At 32.6% G+C, this 17,274-nt stretch overlaps 3 protein-coding genes across 3 annotated transcripts; all 3 read left to right on the forward strand.

Moving 5' to 3' along the window:
• Window positions 1-8,191: 8,191 nt before the first annotated feature.
• On the forward strand, window positions 8,192-9,219 carry LOC147942616 (uncharacterized). The gene is made up of 3 exons (XM_087453043.1): window positions 8,192-8,530; window positions 8,629-8,687; window positions 8,791-9,219. Exons 1-3 carry the CDS (start codon window positions 8,446-8,448, stop codon window positions 8,902-8,904), a joined length of 258 nt encoding a protein of 85 aa, XP_087309169.1. The 5' UTR covers window positions 8,192-8,445; the 3' UTR covers window positions 8,905-9,219.
• A 2,524-nt stretch (window positions 9,220-11,743) lies between these two features.
• Window positions 11,744-13,680, forward strand: LOC104790958 (malate dehydrogenase, chloroplastic). Its single transcript, XM_010516756.3, has 2 exons — window positions 11,744-12,063; window positions 12,349-13,680. Exon 2 carries the CDS (start codon window positions 12,359-12,361, stop codon window positions 13,580-13,582), a length of 1,224 nt encoding a protein of 407 aa, XP_010515058.2. The 5' UTR covers window positions 11,744-12,063; window positions 12,349-12,358; the 3' UTR covers window positions 13,583-13,680.
• Window positions 13,681-15,680: 2,000 nt separating this feature from the next.
• LOC147942617 (uncharacterized) lies at window positions 15,681-16,130 on the forward strand. Its single transcript, XM_087456136.1, has one exon. The coding sequence runs from the start codon at window positions 15,681-15,683 to the stop codon at window positions 16,128-16,130; it is 450 nt and encodes a 149-aa protein (XP_087312262.1).
• Window positions 16,131-17,274: the final 1,144 nt, after the last annotated feature.

Raw genomic sequence — 17,274 nt, forward strand, 5'->3', positions numbered from 1 at the left:
TTCTGGTTCGACCAGATTGATTTGTTTTGTTGATTTGGGTTGGTTTGGTTTAACTGGAATCTCCATACCGAGTATTTAAGGGAAAGAAATTGACTTAAGTCGAGGGTGGGTTGTTTTGTCGCCGCTTTCAGAGAGAAAAATAGAGAAGAGAGAGTGTTCTTGAAAGATTGTAGTGATTCTTGGCTTGTTTGAGAGATTTGTTCCTGTGGAGTGGATATCTTGTGCTAGGAGCGAAGGAGAAGCCTTCTGAGGTGTTGGATTCGTCATTTTGGGTCAGAAACTTGCATGACCATGGGTGATCTAAACCTGAGAATCCTTTGTTTGTTTAAATCTATGGCTGTTTGTGGTGCTTTCTTGTATGTTTTTGGTTGGGTTGTGTTTCCCATGAGTTTTCAGGGCTTTTGGGTGAGATTCAGACGATTTGGAAGAGATGGAAAACGGTTCTTCGACTTTCGGCTTTGAGCAGAACGTGTCTACGGAGTTGCTGTCAATCGACACCAAGGGCCAGTGTCGGTCGATACAAGGCGGATGATGCTTGTTTTTCTGGTTTGTTGTATTTTGTTTGTTATTTGTTAAACATTGGTGTCTCAGTTGCTTGTGTGTATAGCCTAGTTGATGAGAGGATTGTCTCACTAAGTATTTGTGATAATACTTACGCATCTCAATTGTTGTTTGTGGTGTGCATGTATACGACATGGGATCATGGAGATGAGGAGGAGGATGATCTAGGGTCTCGGTTATTGTGTTATGGTTATGTTGTTGACGTTGGAACTTAGATAGAGTTATGCTAGGTTGTATTGATGATATGTTGGTTTTGTATTGTTGGTGTGTTTCCGATGTGCATATTGGTTGTTGATGGTTTAATGATAAATTGTGGTTTGGTTGATTTAATTAAGTAGTATAAGATGCTTAATCATATATAACTATTATTAAAAAAAACGAATCGGGTTGTTTCATCAGTATTCAGATATTTGAGTTAAGTTTATCCCTTTATCAATAATAATTTAAAATAACATACTAGTATCACAATTCTAATTGTGATGGTACGAATAGTAGAGTCGTTATTGGAGAAGTGATTTTTAAATCCATATAGAATTATAATTATGAAAATCAAAACACAAGGATTTTGAAATAACACTTGGATTTGAATCCTTTTATATTACACTTTAAAAGCCATTTTAAACACAATGTGGATTTTGAAATCCAAAAACAAATCATTATATGAATAATATGGAATTTTAACAAATATATGTAAATCATAGTACCAATAACATATAATTTTTATAATTATTTTAAATTCATTAATTGAATAACATGATTTTTGTTTGGATTTCCAAATCTGTTAAAATCATATAATTAATCACTCCTCTAAAACTACATCTCTTTAGAGTCTCTCTATAGAATACTTTACTTTTTAAAAATAATTTATTTATATATATATCTTAATTTAGTTTTACAGAAAATATAATATAGAAATCTCTTCACACATAATTTCCAGAAAGGAAAACAAAATCCTCTAATAAAGAGATTGAAGGCATGATTTGGTACGTTTGGTTGGATAAGGAAAAAAGCAAAGAAAGGTAAGATTTAGTGACGTGTCGATAGACCATTGGTTGTTAAGAAAAAGGTTATGTAGGTATGTCTCACTGGCGCATTGTACAAATTTAACCAAGTTGAGGTATTTGGACTATGGAGGATCTAAATCAAAGTCTGTGCTTTGCCACGTTGGATTCTGTCACACCTGCTCATGGATTTCATCAACCCAAAAAGATCGATCGAAGCATGTCTTTTTCTCTTGCTCAAGTCTCAAGATCTAACCACAACCCTTCACGTGTTCCTCTGACATCGCATCTTTTTTTGGTTCATTTTACAGTTTATTAGGAAAAATTATAAAATAATTCATGATCTCTAACTCTAAGGCGAAGAGATATCAATATTGGAAAATAGTATCGTAAAGAACATTTATAAAATACAAGTGTTTTTGTTTTCATTGGTCAACGTACACAGAAATCTGTTGAAACCCTGTAAAATTTCTAAATCTTTGTACACATGAATAAATGTTAGTTATTTGAAAAACTGTTTAGATAAGAGCACAAATATATATTATTTGAAACAAATATAACATACAGTACTTGTTTTCTCATTAATTATCCTCAATCTGTTTTCTGATCTGAGTGTACACATTTATACTTTCCATCTATAGCATTTTCTATTTATTATATAAAATTGTTTATAAATATATATACAAGATAATAATTTATGTGAAGATAAGCCCATCTTTGTGTTTAACCCCCTTTACACAGCACGACTGGCGAGATGTGGACGCTGCGTCTCTTTGGGAGTTTCATTAAAAATAACACCTTTTCTTATATCTAGCTTTTCATTTTCTTCTTGTATCTTGCTTAATCTGATAATTCTACTGGGTTTTTTTTATCAATACTTTTTATATCTAGTTTATCAATTGTAAGATTGACATGTATACTAATTCACTTACTGATGAACATGTATCTAAAAATTTAAATAAAAAAAGGTATCTCTTAAAAATGTCGTATATCAATATCGCGAGTTGCGGCCAATTGTTATAATAAAGGTTGCAACCATCTCTTTGAACTCTTATGCATTTTATCAGGCACACCCTCTTACAGTGTTATGTCAACATTGCAAATTTAAATATACTTAGAAAAGCCTATATGTATAAAAAGGACTTTTGTTTGTATATAGGATCTAACTTTTCATTGTTACAAAGCAAAACCCCTAACTTTCTATCAAAAGACAGAAGGTTGAATCCTGAAAACCACCTCTCATAGTTTCAGCGAATAACAAAAATTGTCATGTAAGATCAATTGCTCCAAATCCCGCATTGAGCATAGTATTCAAAACTCGACACCATCTCTTCCTTAAAGCCCATTGAAGGTCCAGGTTTGGGCCCATTTAAAGCCACAAGCATTCTTTTTTCTTTCCTCTTTGACATCTTTCAAGTTTCAAGCCTACTCCATATTACGCTCACTGTTTGGGACCTTTGGGTGATTTGGTGAAAATGGCACCAGTCCAGAATATTCTTTTAACTCAAATCGGATCTACTTTCAAATTTCTACTAGTCACTGTACAATGTAATACAGTAAAACCTCTATAAATTAATACTCTATAAATTAATAAACATTATAAATTAATAAATTTGGTTAGTCCTAAGTCGGGTCAGTGTTAAAAATAACAAAATTCGATAAGATAATAAGATAATAATTTTTTTGAAATCCCTATGTAAAATATGGTCCCAATAATATCAGAAATTAATAATCATGTAAATTTACACATATATATATATATTATGTTGATATAATAATGTATGTTTCTCCTAAAGCTCATATCTATAAAATAATTGTTATATTGTATTTTCAAACTATAATGATATAAAATATTTTGTAACATGTCATAAAGATAGCTATATCTTTTTTTAAGTTTTCAGTTTCTAGATATACATCATTTACATTTTGATAGTTTGATTGACTATTAAAATACAACAATTGATATTATTATTCATAAATTTGAATTTATGTATGTCATGTTTATAAGTGAATTTGTGTATTGTATTTGTAATTTATTGTTAATAATGTTTTCAAAATATTACAAATTCAATTCCAATACCATAAAATTTAGAACATCTGAAAGTCTAATTTTATTTTGTTAAAATGATTTCAATTCATATTTTTTAAAAATTTAAACTATTAAAAATATATCTATAAATTAATAATTATTAATTTACACTATAAAATAATAATTATTAATTTATAGATAAATTAATATCAGTATAAATTAATAAAATGTCTTGGTCCCAACATTATTAATTTATAGAGGTTTTACTGTAGTAATAATAATACATCATCATAAGCAAAAAAAAAAGAAAAAAAAAAGAACAACTAATCGAATATCTCTTTTAGTTACATACTTAATCTATACTATTAAAGCATGACTACTCATAGACCAACTTTTGGACCATGATTTTGTTTTGATAGTTTTAAATAAAATGGTTAGTAATCAATAATTATAGATACATTAGTATATAATTCTCTAACCTTTCAAATTAAATCAGATACCCACGAATTATTTAATATCCAGTTAATGACCCGATTTTCTCTAACAATCTATTTATTATGTAACGATAATCTTGTCTGAATCTTAATCGGTTAGAATATTTAATTAAGGAAAACATATACATCAGAATTAAATAAAGAAAACATTTAAATACATAATAAATCAAATCTAAATATCTGATTCTTTATAACTATTTTAGGAAAAAACAAAAAAAAAAAGAAAAAAAAAATATAGTTTATATTTTTGCATATTTTTCTTCACAGTTTTAGGAACAAATAAATAAATACAGTTTACTTTTAAAAAACAAAAATAAAAACTAAAATAAAGATTAAATTAATTTAAAATGTATTTTAAAATAGTAAAGTATTCATTATAACCTTAATAATATAAATTTAATTAATATATAAGATATGTGAAATTAATAAAAATCAATTCAAATTTATTTTAATAGATATATAAAATATATCTAAATCAACTTATTTGTAAATATACTCTCTAAAACACAAGATATACAAGAAATATCTTTAAAAAGATCTTATGTAACTAATATATATTGTAATCATAAATAAAAATAACATATGTTTATGAAAATAAACTATTTTATGGATTACATTTGTTGTTTAAGAAAAATTATAAAAAATTCATTTTTAAAAAACAAAAAAGCAGCAAAGAAATTTCAATTTGTATTTGTATTTCTAAATAGTAATTACCCTAAAATAAGTATTTAAAACTCTAAAATTCAATAATTACAATTGGTTGACTATATTGTATCACTATATATTTATGCAAAATATAATATTAATAAGTAAGTTTTTAATTTATTTACTGGGAAAATTCCCAAAAAAACACCAAACTATTTAATATTTGCCAGAAAAAAACATGAACTTTTTCTGTTGCAAAAAAAATACACAGAATATTTTTTAGTTGATGAAAAATATATGAACTATTATCTTTTTCCAATTTCTCTTCGTCTCCGTTACGACCGTTAATGGCATTGTGACGGTGTTACTATTTTTTTAAAAAAGTTCCAGAAAAAAACACAAACTATTTATTTTTGCCAGAAAAATAAATAAACTTTTTTTTCTTTGGCTGTAAAATATATAATTTTCCATTTCTTATTTTGCCATTAACAATGTTATAGATCATAACTCATAATTTTCTCTGCTCTCTTGAACTTCATACAAGTATGAAGTTTACACTACTGTTTAGGATAAATAAATTCAAGAACAAAAATACACAATTAGATTAATCAACACTTAAACTGTAAAATTGCATGAGATCTCCACCTTTGTAAATCAAATAAAAGACATTCTTCATCTTCACCTCCTGAAAACCATCCTATCTCAGGCACATATGGAGTAGGTGCCAACAACAATGATCATATATTTGTTAACCTTATCTCAGACGCAGATGGAGTATGAAAGGTATACAAAGGTGGAGATCTCATGAAATTTTACAGTTTAAGTATTAATGAAGTTTCAAAATTTGTAAAGTCCGTATAAATCCAAAAACAACACTAATTGAGAAATTTGGAGTCAAGTAATTTAATTGTGTAGTTTTGTTCTTGAATTTAGTTATCCTAAATAGTAGTGAAAACTTGTATGAAGTTCAAGAGAACAGAGAAAATTATGAGTTTTAATCTCTAACATTGTTAATGAAAAAATAAGAAATGGAAAATTATGTATTTTTCAGCAAAGAAAAAAAAAGTTCATGTATTTTTCTGGCAAAATAAATAGTTTGTGTTTTTTTCTGGAATTTTTTTAAAAAATAGTAACGTCGTCACAATGCCGTTAACAGTCGTAACAAAGATGAGGAGAAATTGGAAAAAGATAATAGTTCATGTATTTTTTATTAACTAAAAAATATTTTGCGTATTTTTCTAGCAACGAAAAAAGTTCATGTTTTTTTTCTGGCAAATATTAAATAGTTGGTGTTTTTTTGGGAAGTTTCCCTTAATTTACTATGAACAAATATTCTATTGCAGAAGGAAATAAATTTTATGTAAAAAAATGTGAGAAAACACAAATTTTAGTTATGTTCATACCCAAAAATTTTGGACGATAAATTTTTTCTAATTGTTAATTTTTTAAAAGCGAATAGTTATGGGACATAAAATTTTTTAGGGGTAGGGACGACATGAAACAGGATGGGACAGGACGGGATGTGATGAGATGTCTTTGTCATTCTAAAATAGTTACGCGTAGGTTATATACATGAAATTGTCCAAACTAAAACTAAATTTAAATCTGATATTTGGATTTAATATCTTTAAGCATATCGCTATCAAAAATTCAAAACGATCATTGTATATTTGTTACCATGTAAAGGATTTACGATGTCTAAACAACGTACTTATCTAAATATGTTTTAACATTTACTATGTAAGTAAACCAAATATACTACTCAACACTATTTAAAATTTCGAAATTATAAACAACACAAAAATCAAAATATTTTATGCATTCAAAATATACATAAATTAATTACAATATGTGTCATCCCGTGCTGTAGCACGAGTATCACCTAGTTACATATTAAATTGCATAACAATTGAAGTTTTCTTACTTTTTTTTTACATTTCGAAATTACTAAAAACGCTTGAATAATTTTTAGTAATTCTTAAGTTTAAAGATTATCTCATACTAATTTTAACAGATATGAGTTGTTTGAGCTGCAATTTAACCAAATTCGTACCAAAAGCAGTTGATTTTTTTTTCAGAAGTTATTAATGAAAGTAGAACCATTCGTCCACTTAAGACGATCTAATATTCTAACTTTCTAAGTGTTGTTCTCTAACGATCGAGGAGCTTTCCTCAAGACTCAAAAGTAAAAAATATCCCTTTCTACTGGTTTCTTAAAATGCATTTCCTGAGCTAATGTCAATTAAGAAAATGATATGAAATGATTAGTAATATTATATTGGTGATCACATTGAGAAGGTGTGAAGTTTCCCACTAGTGTATTTTTATAATTTTTCTTGTTGACTTAAAATACAGAAAGGGAAACCTTCCAAGAACACAAACACAAACGCATTGCAATTGTGCTAATAAACTTTTCGATATGGTGATATATATATTTTTGACATTTTGCAGAAAAAGCAGTGCATGCATATGGCCATAAAGCTAGGCTTCATTTAGTGGATCGCGAAGTATATGAGTATATCTAACTTATGATTTATGCTAAAAATAATAAAAAGAAGTTGTCTCTCTAATGGTACCGTATATATTAAGGTACTTAAGAATAAGCGGTATGATGTATTAGCCACTACAGAAGCCAAATTCGTGAAGTGATCAGAAAAAAACATCATTAAGAGTTAGTGCCATGACTTTGACAAGCATGTATCATATCTGCACTTACATATATATTATTTAAATGGACTACTAATATATATATATATATATTTTTTTGGTAACAAAATGGACTACTAATATACATGAGTAGACTTTGTAAACATGTCTAAACATGACAATAAGTTGTAAATACTTTTTTTTAAATACTGTTTGTGCTTAGCTATTTTCCATTATAGTGATTGCCATTTAATTTAACGTGAACTTGTAAAGCAGAAGAAACAAAGCTTCCCTTGGACTCGACCCATTTTGTCTAATGACTAATGTAACTAGACACGCGTAATTAAGTAGTTATGCCCATTGGCTCCCACAATTCCACCACTTTAACCAACATCGATCATTGCTCGACGACTACAAAGTTTCTTATCGATCATATATACACATGAAAAATGGTTTTTACTTCGAAGACGAGGAGAAAATGCTACAAAAAAACCCAAATATCAACATTGACTAAATCAATTCTGTATGTTTTATGTTGGAACATTTAAAATTCCTAGTTACGGATAAAATTAAAACTATGAAATATCCATCTGATCTGAGCATCTGAATGAACATTTAAAACAATAAAATTAGTGTATTGCTTATGAAAGATCTGAGTACACACACAGATTTTTACATTCTGTAATTTTATAATTAGTATTTTATGTTTTGAACAATTAACAAAACAGCACTAGACGTAAAGTGAAACCGCCTCGATAGCTTGTTTCTTCGTATTTGTTCCTTTTTAAAGAGTTTAGAAGACATTTTGGTTCTTTGATACAAAAGACTTAACACTCCAAATTAGATTAAAAAACGGTTCATACTTAGTTTAATTTAGTTATTAACACCCCACTATGCTAGTAGTATAAAAATGTGCAAATTGGAAGAACAGAAATATAGAACTATATAAGAGAGGCCACCACAAACACAAAAACTGAAAACAAGTTCGGGGGAAAACGAGAGACAGAAGTACACACAAACAACACGAAGGTTTTAATCTATACATTTTGTCTTAAATCATCGTCTTCAAATGGCCAACAAAGCTCTCTTCCATCTCCTGGTGATCTTCTTCTTGTCTCTATCTCACATCTTCATCTTGCCTTCCCATGCTTCAAGTAAGATCATCATCTCTCTTAGATCTTATTTTCCGTAATTAATATTCCCATCATATATATTGTAACTTATATTATCTATATTTTTCGTATGCATATAGGACCTTGGAGTTTTATGGAAAAACCCACTCATCATATTGATCTCCCTCAACATGATGTGGTTAGTTCTAAAGTTATGTATATACATAGAGAGTACATGTGTTCTTGAAGAGTTATAATTAGGTTTATTAAAGATTCTGTTTTGTTCAAAATAATGTTATTAGAACGTGAAGGAGGAGGTAGAAGAAAGGATGGTGATGGAGTTAAATGATTATCCAGGTTCCGGTGCCAACAACCGCCACTTGCCGCATCAGCGAGGCTGTGTCATCGATTGCTGATCGATAAAAATGAAGAAAAATCAATTAATATAATTATAGTATCGATAAGGTTACTATTATGTATAAGTAACTTAACATATTACTATTATGTATAAGTAACTTAACATATTTACCCAAAAAAAGGGGACTATGAATTGAGTTAGTTAACATTGGAGTCTATATATAGACGATTAGACAATATACTCTAGGGATAAAAGCATAGTTTTTATGTAGTTCAGTTGTTAAATCCAGTTATACACTACTGTTCTGTTAATAAACTACATATGATATATGTGGATGATATATATGTACAACAGTACAAGCCTTTAATTTCAATTTGGTGATATTTACGATATGATTAAATTATTTATTCATAATCCTTGTCAAAATCAAGCAATTCGATCTAAAGCACAATAGAATTCTAAAAAAAAAACTCTTATCATACTAAGTGACATTTCTGAGCGATTAGAGAAAAAGAGAATGGGAGATGAAGAAAACCACAAAATCAAGTTGAGATATGATTCTACGTCATTGGATATGAACCTTGAGGAATGGAGATGTTGAGCCGGAGCGATGAAGCTTCTGAGGTGAACTATCGTGATTTGTATTTTTAGTCTTGGACAATGTTTTCCAAAAAAGGGGATAAGCTCACATAGTCACATGTATACACACATTAGGGGTTCTAACGTTTTAAATCGGCTTCAAAAATTAGGCCAAAAAAATATTGATGTATCATATACCATTTTTGTTGTAGTATTGTCTTTATTATCTCTTCGTTTCCCATCAATATTTTCACATGTTCTGGTAACTCAGCCACCAAAAAATGTGGCAATATACCTGTGAATGCGGAATGCGTACAACCACGTACGTACCACTCCTAACTCATAAACGTATATTTATTAAACCAGAAAATAATAGTTTGACTTATGAGCAAATGAACGTAGATTTCAGGTCACAAATTAATTTATCCATCACCATACATTTTGAAATAATGAGATGGGTGCTAGATTTACAGACTTGTGTGACAGATATGTATGTGTGATGCTTAACAGAGAGATGAAAGGATAGAGAAGAAACGACACAAGATATTTGTTAATGGGGTTGGGATAACCTACATCCTCAAGACCAAGTCCAGAATCATTCACTAGAATTAGAATGCAAAAATCACATTTGCCAATGGTATCTAGCACACACTTGTGCCTACCACTCTAATCTACATAAACTAAGGAACTACCACTCTTTGTCTTTTCCGACGAGTGTGAACCTCTACAAAAACCACCAGCAGATTCTCTATCTTGCTGGTGGGACAACACCACACACAACATGTGTGCTTCTCTCAATTTTAGGTCTAGGGTGCGTAAGCTGCTTCTTGTTACCACATCTTCCTTTTATACCTCTTAGAGTTCTCCACAAACCCTAGGTTCCACAAGAATCTTCCTCTTGTCTTTTGGGTAAAAGCTTGTTCTTTTTTTGTCAATTTGACCCATGTCTTTGTATTGTTGCACCTAACACATGCCTTTCCTCTGACACAGCCGCTCCACTGTTTGCTGCAATTTGAAGTTTTTCCGCTCTATTGCACTACACAGCCACTACACAACGTCTGCTCTGTTTTCAGCTATGTTATGTTTTCTTCTGCGTTGCGCTTCAAGTAAACTCAGCTGCTAAAACATGTTTCTGCTCTATTGTATTATGCAGCTGCTACCTCCTTTCTGCTCTGTTGTGATTTGAGGTTTACTCAGCTGCTAATGGAAGACTTGATCTCATGAGCTTAAAGCATGATTGGTTGAGCTATCACTTCTTGGATCTTCTCAATAAGATTCAAGGTTCAATACGTCACTTCATTCCATGTGACTTTACATTGAGCTGTCTTGGATGAGCTAGTATTCTCTGATTCTCTTCATGAGGAATCATTGCGTATGTGTCTGTAGCTGGTTACACATGCTCCAGCTTGGTCACTGCTTCTGTGTCTGAATATGTGTTTGTATCAGACTTGTTCACTACAACGTTCACTGTATTTGTTTCTATACTTTTGGTTGTGTCAGGTTTACTCATTGTTTCTTGATCATCTCCCTTGATTCTTATAACCAGCATTTGATTACTAGTTTGGCCTGAAATTACACACTATCAACAATTACAAAATAGAAAGAAAAATACTAGTAATCAAATGCTAGTTTGGCCAAACTAGTAATTAGCATTTAACTAGCATTTGATTTCAGGCCAAACTAGTAATCAAAATATCAAATGCTAGTAATCAATTTCGGCGATCAAATATTGTGTCCACAATGGTGCTAGTATTGGTGTCCATTGCTCTTGCGTGGGATAGTGGACTAGCCTAGTTAAATACTATCTCCTCGTCACCCAATAGAAAGACGATTTGGCTAATTTTGGAACCCAAATCAAATCAAATTGACGATTGTGGCATACTTGTGAATAAATAATCAACTAACCAAAATTACCAATAACGATAGTGAGTCGACCGATACCATCATGGCCGGTTATAGGATTACCGAGGCCTAAAGCATTTTTTATACATAGTATTTTATAAAATATATTAATTGTAAGCATATGAAACAAACAATTAAAAAAATAAAAAAAAACTACTGATTTGGAGGTTTGACCCCGTGACCTGGTACATTTTCTCATACAACATAACCAACTTAGCTAAGAATTTGTTTATTTAAATAATCCAAACTATTTTTATATATTATGTGGCCTAAAGCAGATGCTTTGCTGCTTTAGGGGTGGGCCGGGCCTGGACACCATAGACGTCCAAAGTATCATCAAACTAGGAAAAAAAGTAGTTGAGAGAAAAAGAGCATGTGGGGATAATAAATAACAAGGTTAACGCAGCGTTTTGGCTGTCAGTCGTCCGAACTCTACTACTAAAGGACACAGTCAAGTGACTGAATATCGTATATTCGTATCACGGAGACACCTCTTGGCGGATCCAACGAGACATCCAAAAGAAGCATCTACAATTTTTTTTTTTAATTACATTATATTTTTAATTTCTATTTTTTAAAAAATAAATAAATAAAAGATTGTTTCCTTCATCGTGTCACCTAATCCCATTTCTCTTCTTCTTCTTTTTCACTGAGCTCTACAGCGAACAGAGCAAATTCTTTAATCCTTCTCTCTCTCTGGCGTTTTGGTTTTTCAGATCAAGAAGCCTTCTCCAAGGTTAGTTTCTTTCTCAATTCGTTTTCGTTTTTAATATAAAGATTTGATTTTTAGAACTGGGTTAATCCATTCTCTGATTCTTACGATTTGTTCCTCTGAATCTTTTGTTCGTATAAGTTGCTGAGTTCTCCTTTAGAGATGTCTCAATTCGATCTGGTTTACGTCTCTCTTCGATTAGGGTTTCGATTTATTTGCTTGAATTCGCTTATTGATAGATCTGTCTCCCCTGTAAATATGTTAATTAGGTATGAACAAGTTTTTTTTATTTATCTTTTGTGAAAACAGAACAAAAACAATGGCAGCAGCAGCAGCAACATCAGCTTCTTTGTTTTCAATTGGATCTTCTTACTCCTCTAAAGCCAGCTCCTTTACACCACAGTCTAGGGCACAAGCTGTGAACTTTAACTCAATCCCTAGTTTCACTGGTCTTAGATCAACCTCACTCATCTCTGGATCTGATTCTTCTTCTTCCTTGACCAAGACTCTTCGCGGTTCTGTGACCAAAGCTCAAACCTCTGACAGGAAGCCTTACGGATTCAATATCAATGCTTCTTACAAAGTAGCTGTCCTTGGTGCTGCTGGTGGTATTGGTCAGCCTTTGTCACTTCTCATCAAGATGTCTCCGTTGGTCTCAACCCTTCATCTTTACGATATCGCTAATGTTAAAGGTGTTGCTGCTGATTTGAGTCACTGTAACACTCCTTCTCAAGTTCGTGATTTCACTGGACCTTCTGAGTTAGCTGATTGTTTGAAAGATGTCAACGTTGTGGTTATCCCTGCTGGTGTACCTAGGAAACCTGGTATGACCCGTGATGATCTTTTCAACATCAATGCTGGTATTGTGAAATCTCTGGTTGAGGCTGTTGCTGATAACTGTCCTAATGCTTTCATCCATATTATTAGTAACCCTGTTAACTCCACGGTACCCATTGCTGCTGAAGTCTTGAAAAAGAAAGGTGTTTATGATCCTAAGAAGCTCTTTGGTGTCACTACCTTGGATGTTGTGAGGGCTAACACTTTTGTTTCTCAGAAAAAGAACCTTAAGCTTATAGATGTGGATGTTCCTGTCATCGGTGGACATGCTGGAATCACCATTTTGCCTCTACTTTCAAAAACCAAGCCCTCTGCCAACTTTACCGATGAAGAAATCCAGCAGCTGACTGTTAGGATTCAGAACGCTGGAACTGAGGTCGTGGATGCTAAGGCAGGTGCAGGTTCAGCTACTTTGTCAATGGCATATGCTGCTGCAAGATTTGTCGAGTCGTCTCTCCGTGCTCTTGATGGAGACGGAGATGTCTACGAGTGTTCGTATGTGGAGTCGACTTTTACTGATCTTCCTTTCTTTGCATCACGGATCAAGCTTGGGAAGAATGGACTTGAAGCTGTGATTGAGTCAGACCTTCAGGGATTGACTGAGTACGAGCAGAAAGCACTAGAAGCTCTTAAACCAGAACTGAAAGCTAGCATTGAGAAGGGTGTCGCATTTGCAAACAAACCAGCTGCCGCTGCAGCTAACTAGATCTGTTGTGATTTCACTGGAAAAATAGAAAACATTCTTCGAAGAAGCTGATAAAAACATTGGTCTTCTGATCATTTCGAGATTTGTTTTGTTTTTCATATTTCTTGCATCGGCGAGACATTTTCTTGTTGTAGAATAAAGAATGTATTAGCATCAGTTTGAGCATTTTGATACATGGCACTGAAGCAGATTTTATAAATTCATCCATCACCAAAAAATCATTACCGGAGCTAGGCTCACTTTTAAGTAATACAAACATAAAATATAGAATAAATAAAAGAGTTTAAAAGATACGAAGCAATACTAAGGTCGTATAATTTTATTTAGTGTAGTACCTGTTGTAAAACAGGGATGGTGGATTTCCATACATATCCATAGATTTTCATACACGGTTCATGTACGTCCAAGTCTATAAGACCTACCAGCCACCTCCTTTTAGTTTAAGTCGGTTTAGTAGTTTTAATGTATTTGGGCTTTGTCCCTTCCTATATATATGTAACATTCGATTGAATTAATAAGAATAAGAAGAGAAAACCTCCTTCGAGTTTCTCTAAGTTTACAACACGTTATCAACACGAGTTTGCCCTAAACTCCAACTGAGAAAAATCCCTAAACCCTAAAACTGCCGCCGCACAAAACCTCTGTTCGTTCAAGCTCGGCGATCGGTTCCAGTCCGTGATCAATCCCTGTTCGTGGTCAGTTCCTGTTCGTGGTTAGTTCCTGTTCGGAGATCTGTTCGTGTTCGTGAGCAACCTGTGTTCGTGGTCGGTTCTTCTTTGTGTCTAGGCCGAGGTTCGTGATCAAGCTAAAAGTAAATCCGAGGTCTTTAGCTCACGGATGAATTCCAGTCAACCTCCAAACGGTGGAAAGTAAAATAATCAAACCTTCTTAAGAACATATAAATCGAACCTGGTCCTTAAATCAAATGGAACCCTAAAATCTATAAGTAAACAATCAACAAACAAAAACCCTAAGTTTTGAAACCCTAAAACTTTAAAATCCGATTGTTGTGGTTTAGGATTGCTTAGATTGTTTGCAATTAAATCTGATTATGATATGTTTAAAATCTGGTTGATATTGATTGTTTGCTTGTTGCATGAAAACCTTAGAACTAGAAACCCAAAATCGAAAAGAGAAAAATATTAATCTGTTTGTTCTAAGTTTTAAATCCGATTGTTCTTGATTGTTTGTTTAAAATCAAAACCCTAAAATTAAATCTTAAAATCGGAAATCCTAGAGAATTTTATCTCCTTAAAATTTTGTCATTATCCTGTTTAAAAGAAAAAAGAAAATTTCTAAAACCTGAAATTGTGTGCATATTTCATGTTCATACTAGAATTTATCTAGGAATGTTTTTCATGCATAACAACCACGAAAATTATGGATAAAGGCATGGCATGTTTCGGTCTCAAATACAGCATGACCTAAAGTTTAAATTGATGGCATGTTTCGGTCTCATATACCGCATGGCCTAAGAGTAAAATAAATGCATGTTTCGGTCTTAAATACCGCATGCTAATGATCGGATGCATGTTTTGTATTGCGTAAATAGCAAAGCTCAACAATCTCCAATATTCTGCCCTTAACGTTTCTGGAGACAACTATCTCCAATGGACATTGGACACTAAGATCAACCTGAAATCAAAGGATCTTTGCGAATGCATCGAGGAAAATAATGAATGCACTGAGAAGAATAAATATAAGGCAATATTACATATACGCCGTCATCTTGCTGAGAGTCTCAAGAACCAGTACCTTACCATAGAAGATCCTCTTGAGCTTTGGACAGAGTTGAAAAACAGATATGGACACCAAAAGATGGTGCTCCTACCAAAGGCTCAATTTGATTGGAAAAACCTAAGGATCCAGGATTTTAAATCCATGGATGAGTATAATTCAGAGCTATTTAAGATAGTCTTTATATTGAAATTATGTGGTAAGGAGGTTACTGAGGAGGACTTGCTAGAGAAGACATTCTCTACCTTTCACACTATTAACATACTTCTTCAGCAACAGTATCGTGAAAAGGGTTTTAAGACATTATGCAAACCTCATCTCTTGTTTGCTACTTGCTGAGCAAAACAATGAGCTATTATTGATGAACAATGCAGTGAGGCCTCCTGGATCTACCCCCTTACCAGAGGCTCACAAGGTTGACATAACTAAGAAAGAGCATAAAGAGCCCAAGAAGACCAAAGAGTCTAACTACGTTCATAGAGATAAGCATCATGGTCGTGGCCGTGGTGGAAAAGGACGTGGTGGTTATGTCCATGGGAACCGGTCCGACTTCGGTCGTGGCCGTGGTAGAGGCCGCGGAATATTCAAACCGCAACATAAGGCTAAATCGGTTTTTCACCGATGTGGAATGTCGAATCATTGGGCCAAGACATGCAGGACACTTAAGCATCTCATTGATCTCTATCAAGAGAGTTTGAAAAAGGATCCAGAAGCTAACTTGGTTCATCTCAATGGTGAAGGAGATTTCGACCATGAGAATGATGACCAATTGGATTATGAAACTTCTGATTGCCTAAAAGATGATAATTAAACATTGGTTGTTTTTATTTATTTAATTCTCTATGTTTTATGACTTTGGATTTTATTGAATTATAGTTTTGGTTTAAATTCAATTATTTTATTTTCTTCTATATATATTTGTTTGTTTTATTCTTTATGTCTAAAACATGATTCTTGTCCATATTAAAATATGGCTGAGGACAAGAACAATGCCAATATTAGCAATTGCGGGTATAGCAAGCCTAATTGAAGACTACGACTAGGCTCATATTTTATTACCTAATGGCACATATTTTGAAATAAGTGATGCACTATATTCACCCAGCTCAAAGAGAAGCTTATTGAGTTTTAAAAACATTCGTTTGAATGGTCTATATGTTTAAACTAAGGGTGAAGGAAACCAAGAGTTCCTACATATTACTGAATCACCCAAGGATCTAAGAAGATCATAGATACCATACCCGCACTAGCCACTGGTTTATAGGATGCTAAGATTAATATGATAGAGGCTAATTTGGCAATGAATAAAATGTTCAATGAACAATTCACTTTATGGCATGACCGGCTTGGCCATCCGGGTTCTAACATGATGCGTAAGCTGATAATAAACTCAAAAGGGCACACTCTAAAAGAGAGAAGAGTTGTTCCTAAGAATCTCACGTGTGTAGCATGTGCACAAGGAAAACTCATTATAAGGACATCACTAGTAAAAGTCACTAAAGAGACTTTAAAATTTCTGGAAAGAATACAAGGGGATATATGTGGAACGTTTAGATATTTTATGGTCATCCACCTTGTGGGACGTTTAGATATTTTATGGTCCTTATCGACGCATCAATTAGATGGTCGCATGTTTGTCTATTATCAACTAGAAACCTTGCGTTTGCTAGATTGTTAGCCCAACTCATACGACTAAGAGCACACTTTCCAGATTTTCCACTTAAGACTATACGTCTAGACAATGCTGGTGAATTTACATCCCAAGCGTTTAATGAATATTGTATGTCCATGGGGGTGAGTGTGGAACATCCTGTGGCACATGTCCTTACACAAAATGGATTATCTGAATCTTTCATTAAACAGATCCAATTAATTGCTCGACCATTACTCATAAGGTCGCAGCTTCATGTGTCTGCTTGGGGACACGCAGTATTACATGCAGCTGAGCTTATACG

Source organism: Camelina sativa, chromosome 6 (genome assembly GCF_030686135.1).
Source record: "Camelina sativa cultivar CO46 ecotype springtype chromosome 6, ASM3068613v1".
Classification (NCBI taxonomy): Eukaryota; Viridiplantae; Streptophyta; class Magnoliopsida; order Brassicales; family Brassicaceae; genus Camelina; species Camelina sativa.

What these genes read in the sequence shown, in the direction of transcription:
- LOC147942617 (XM_087456136.1), top strand. Translation starts at nt 15,681, where the DNA reads ATGAACAATGCAGTGAGGCCTCCTGGATCTACCCCCTTACCAGAGGCT.
- LOC104790958 (XM_010516756.3), top strand. Translation starts at nt 12,359, where the DNA reads ATGGCAGCAGCAGCAGCAACATCAGCTTCTTTGTTTTCAATTGGATCT.
- LOC147942616 (XM_087453043.1), top strand. Translation starts at nt 8,446, where the DNA reads ATGGCCAACAAAGCTCTCTTCCATCTCCTGGTGATCTTCTTCTTGTCT. An exon ending in CTTGCCTTCCCATGCTTCAA is followed by an intron (nt 8,531 to 8,628) that starts GTAAGATCATCA and finishes GTATGCATATAG; the next exon opens with GACCTTGGAGTTTTATGGAA. An exon ending in ATCTCCCTCAACATGATGTG is followed by an intron (nt 8,688 to 8,790) that starts GTTAGTTCTAAA and finishes TAATGTTATTAG; the next exon opens with AACGTGAAGGAGGAGGTAGA.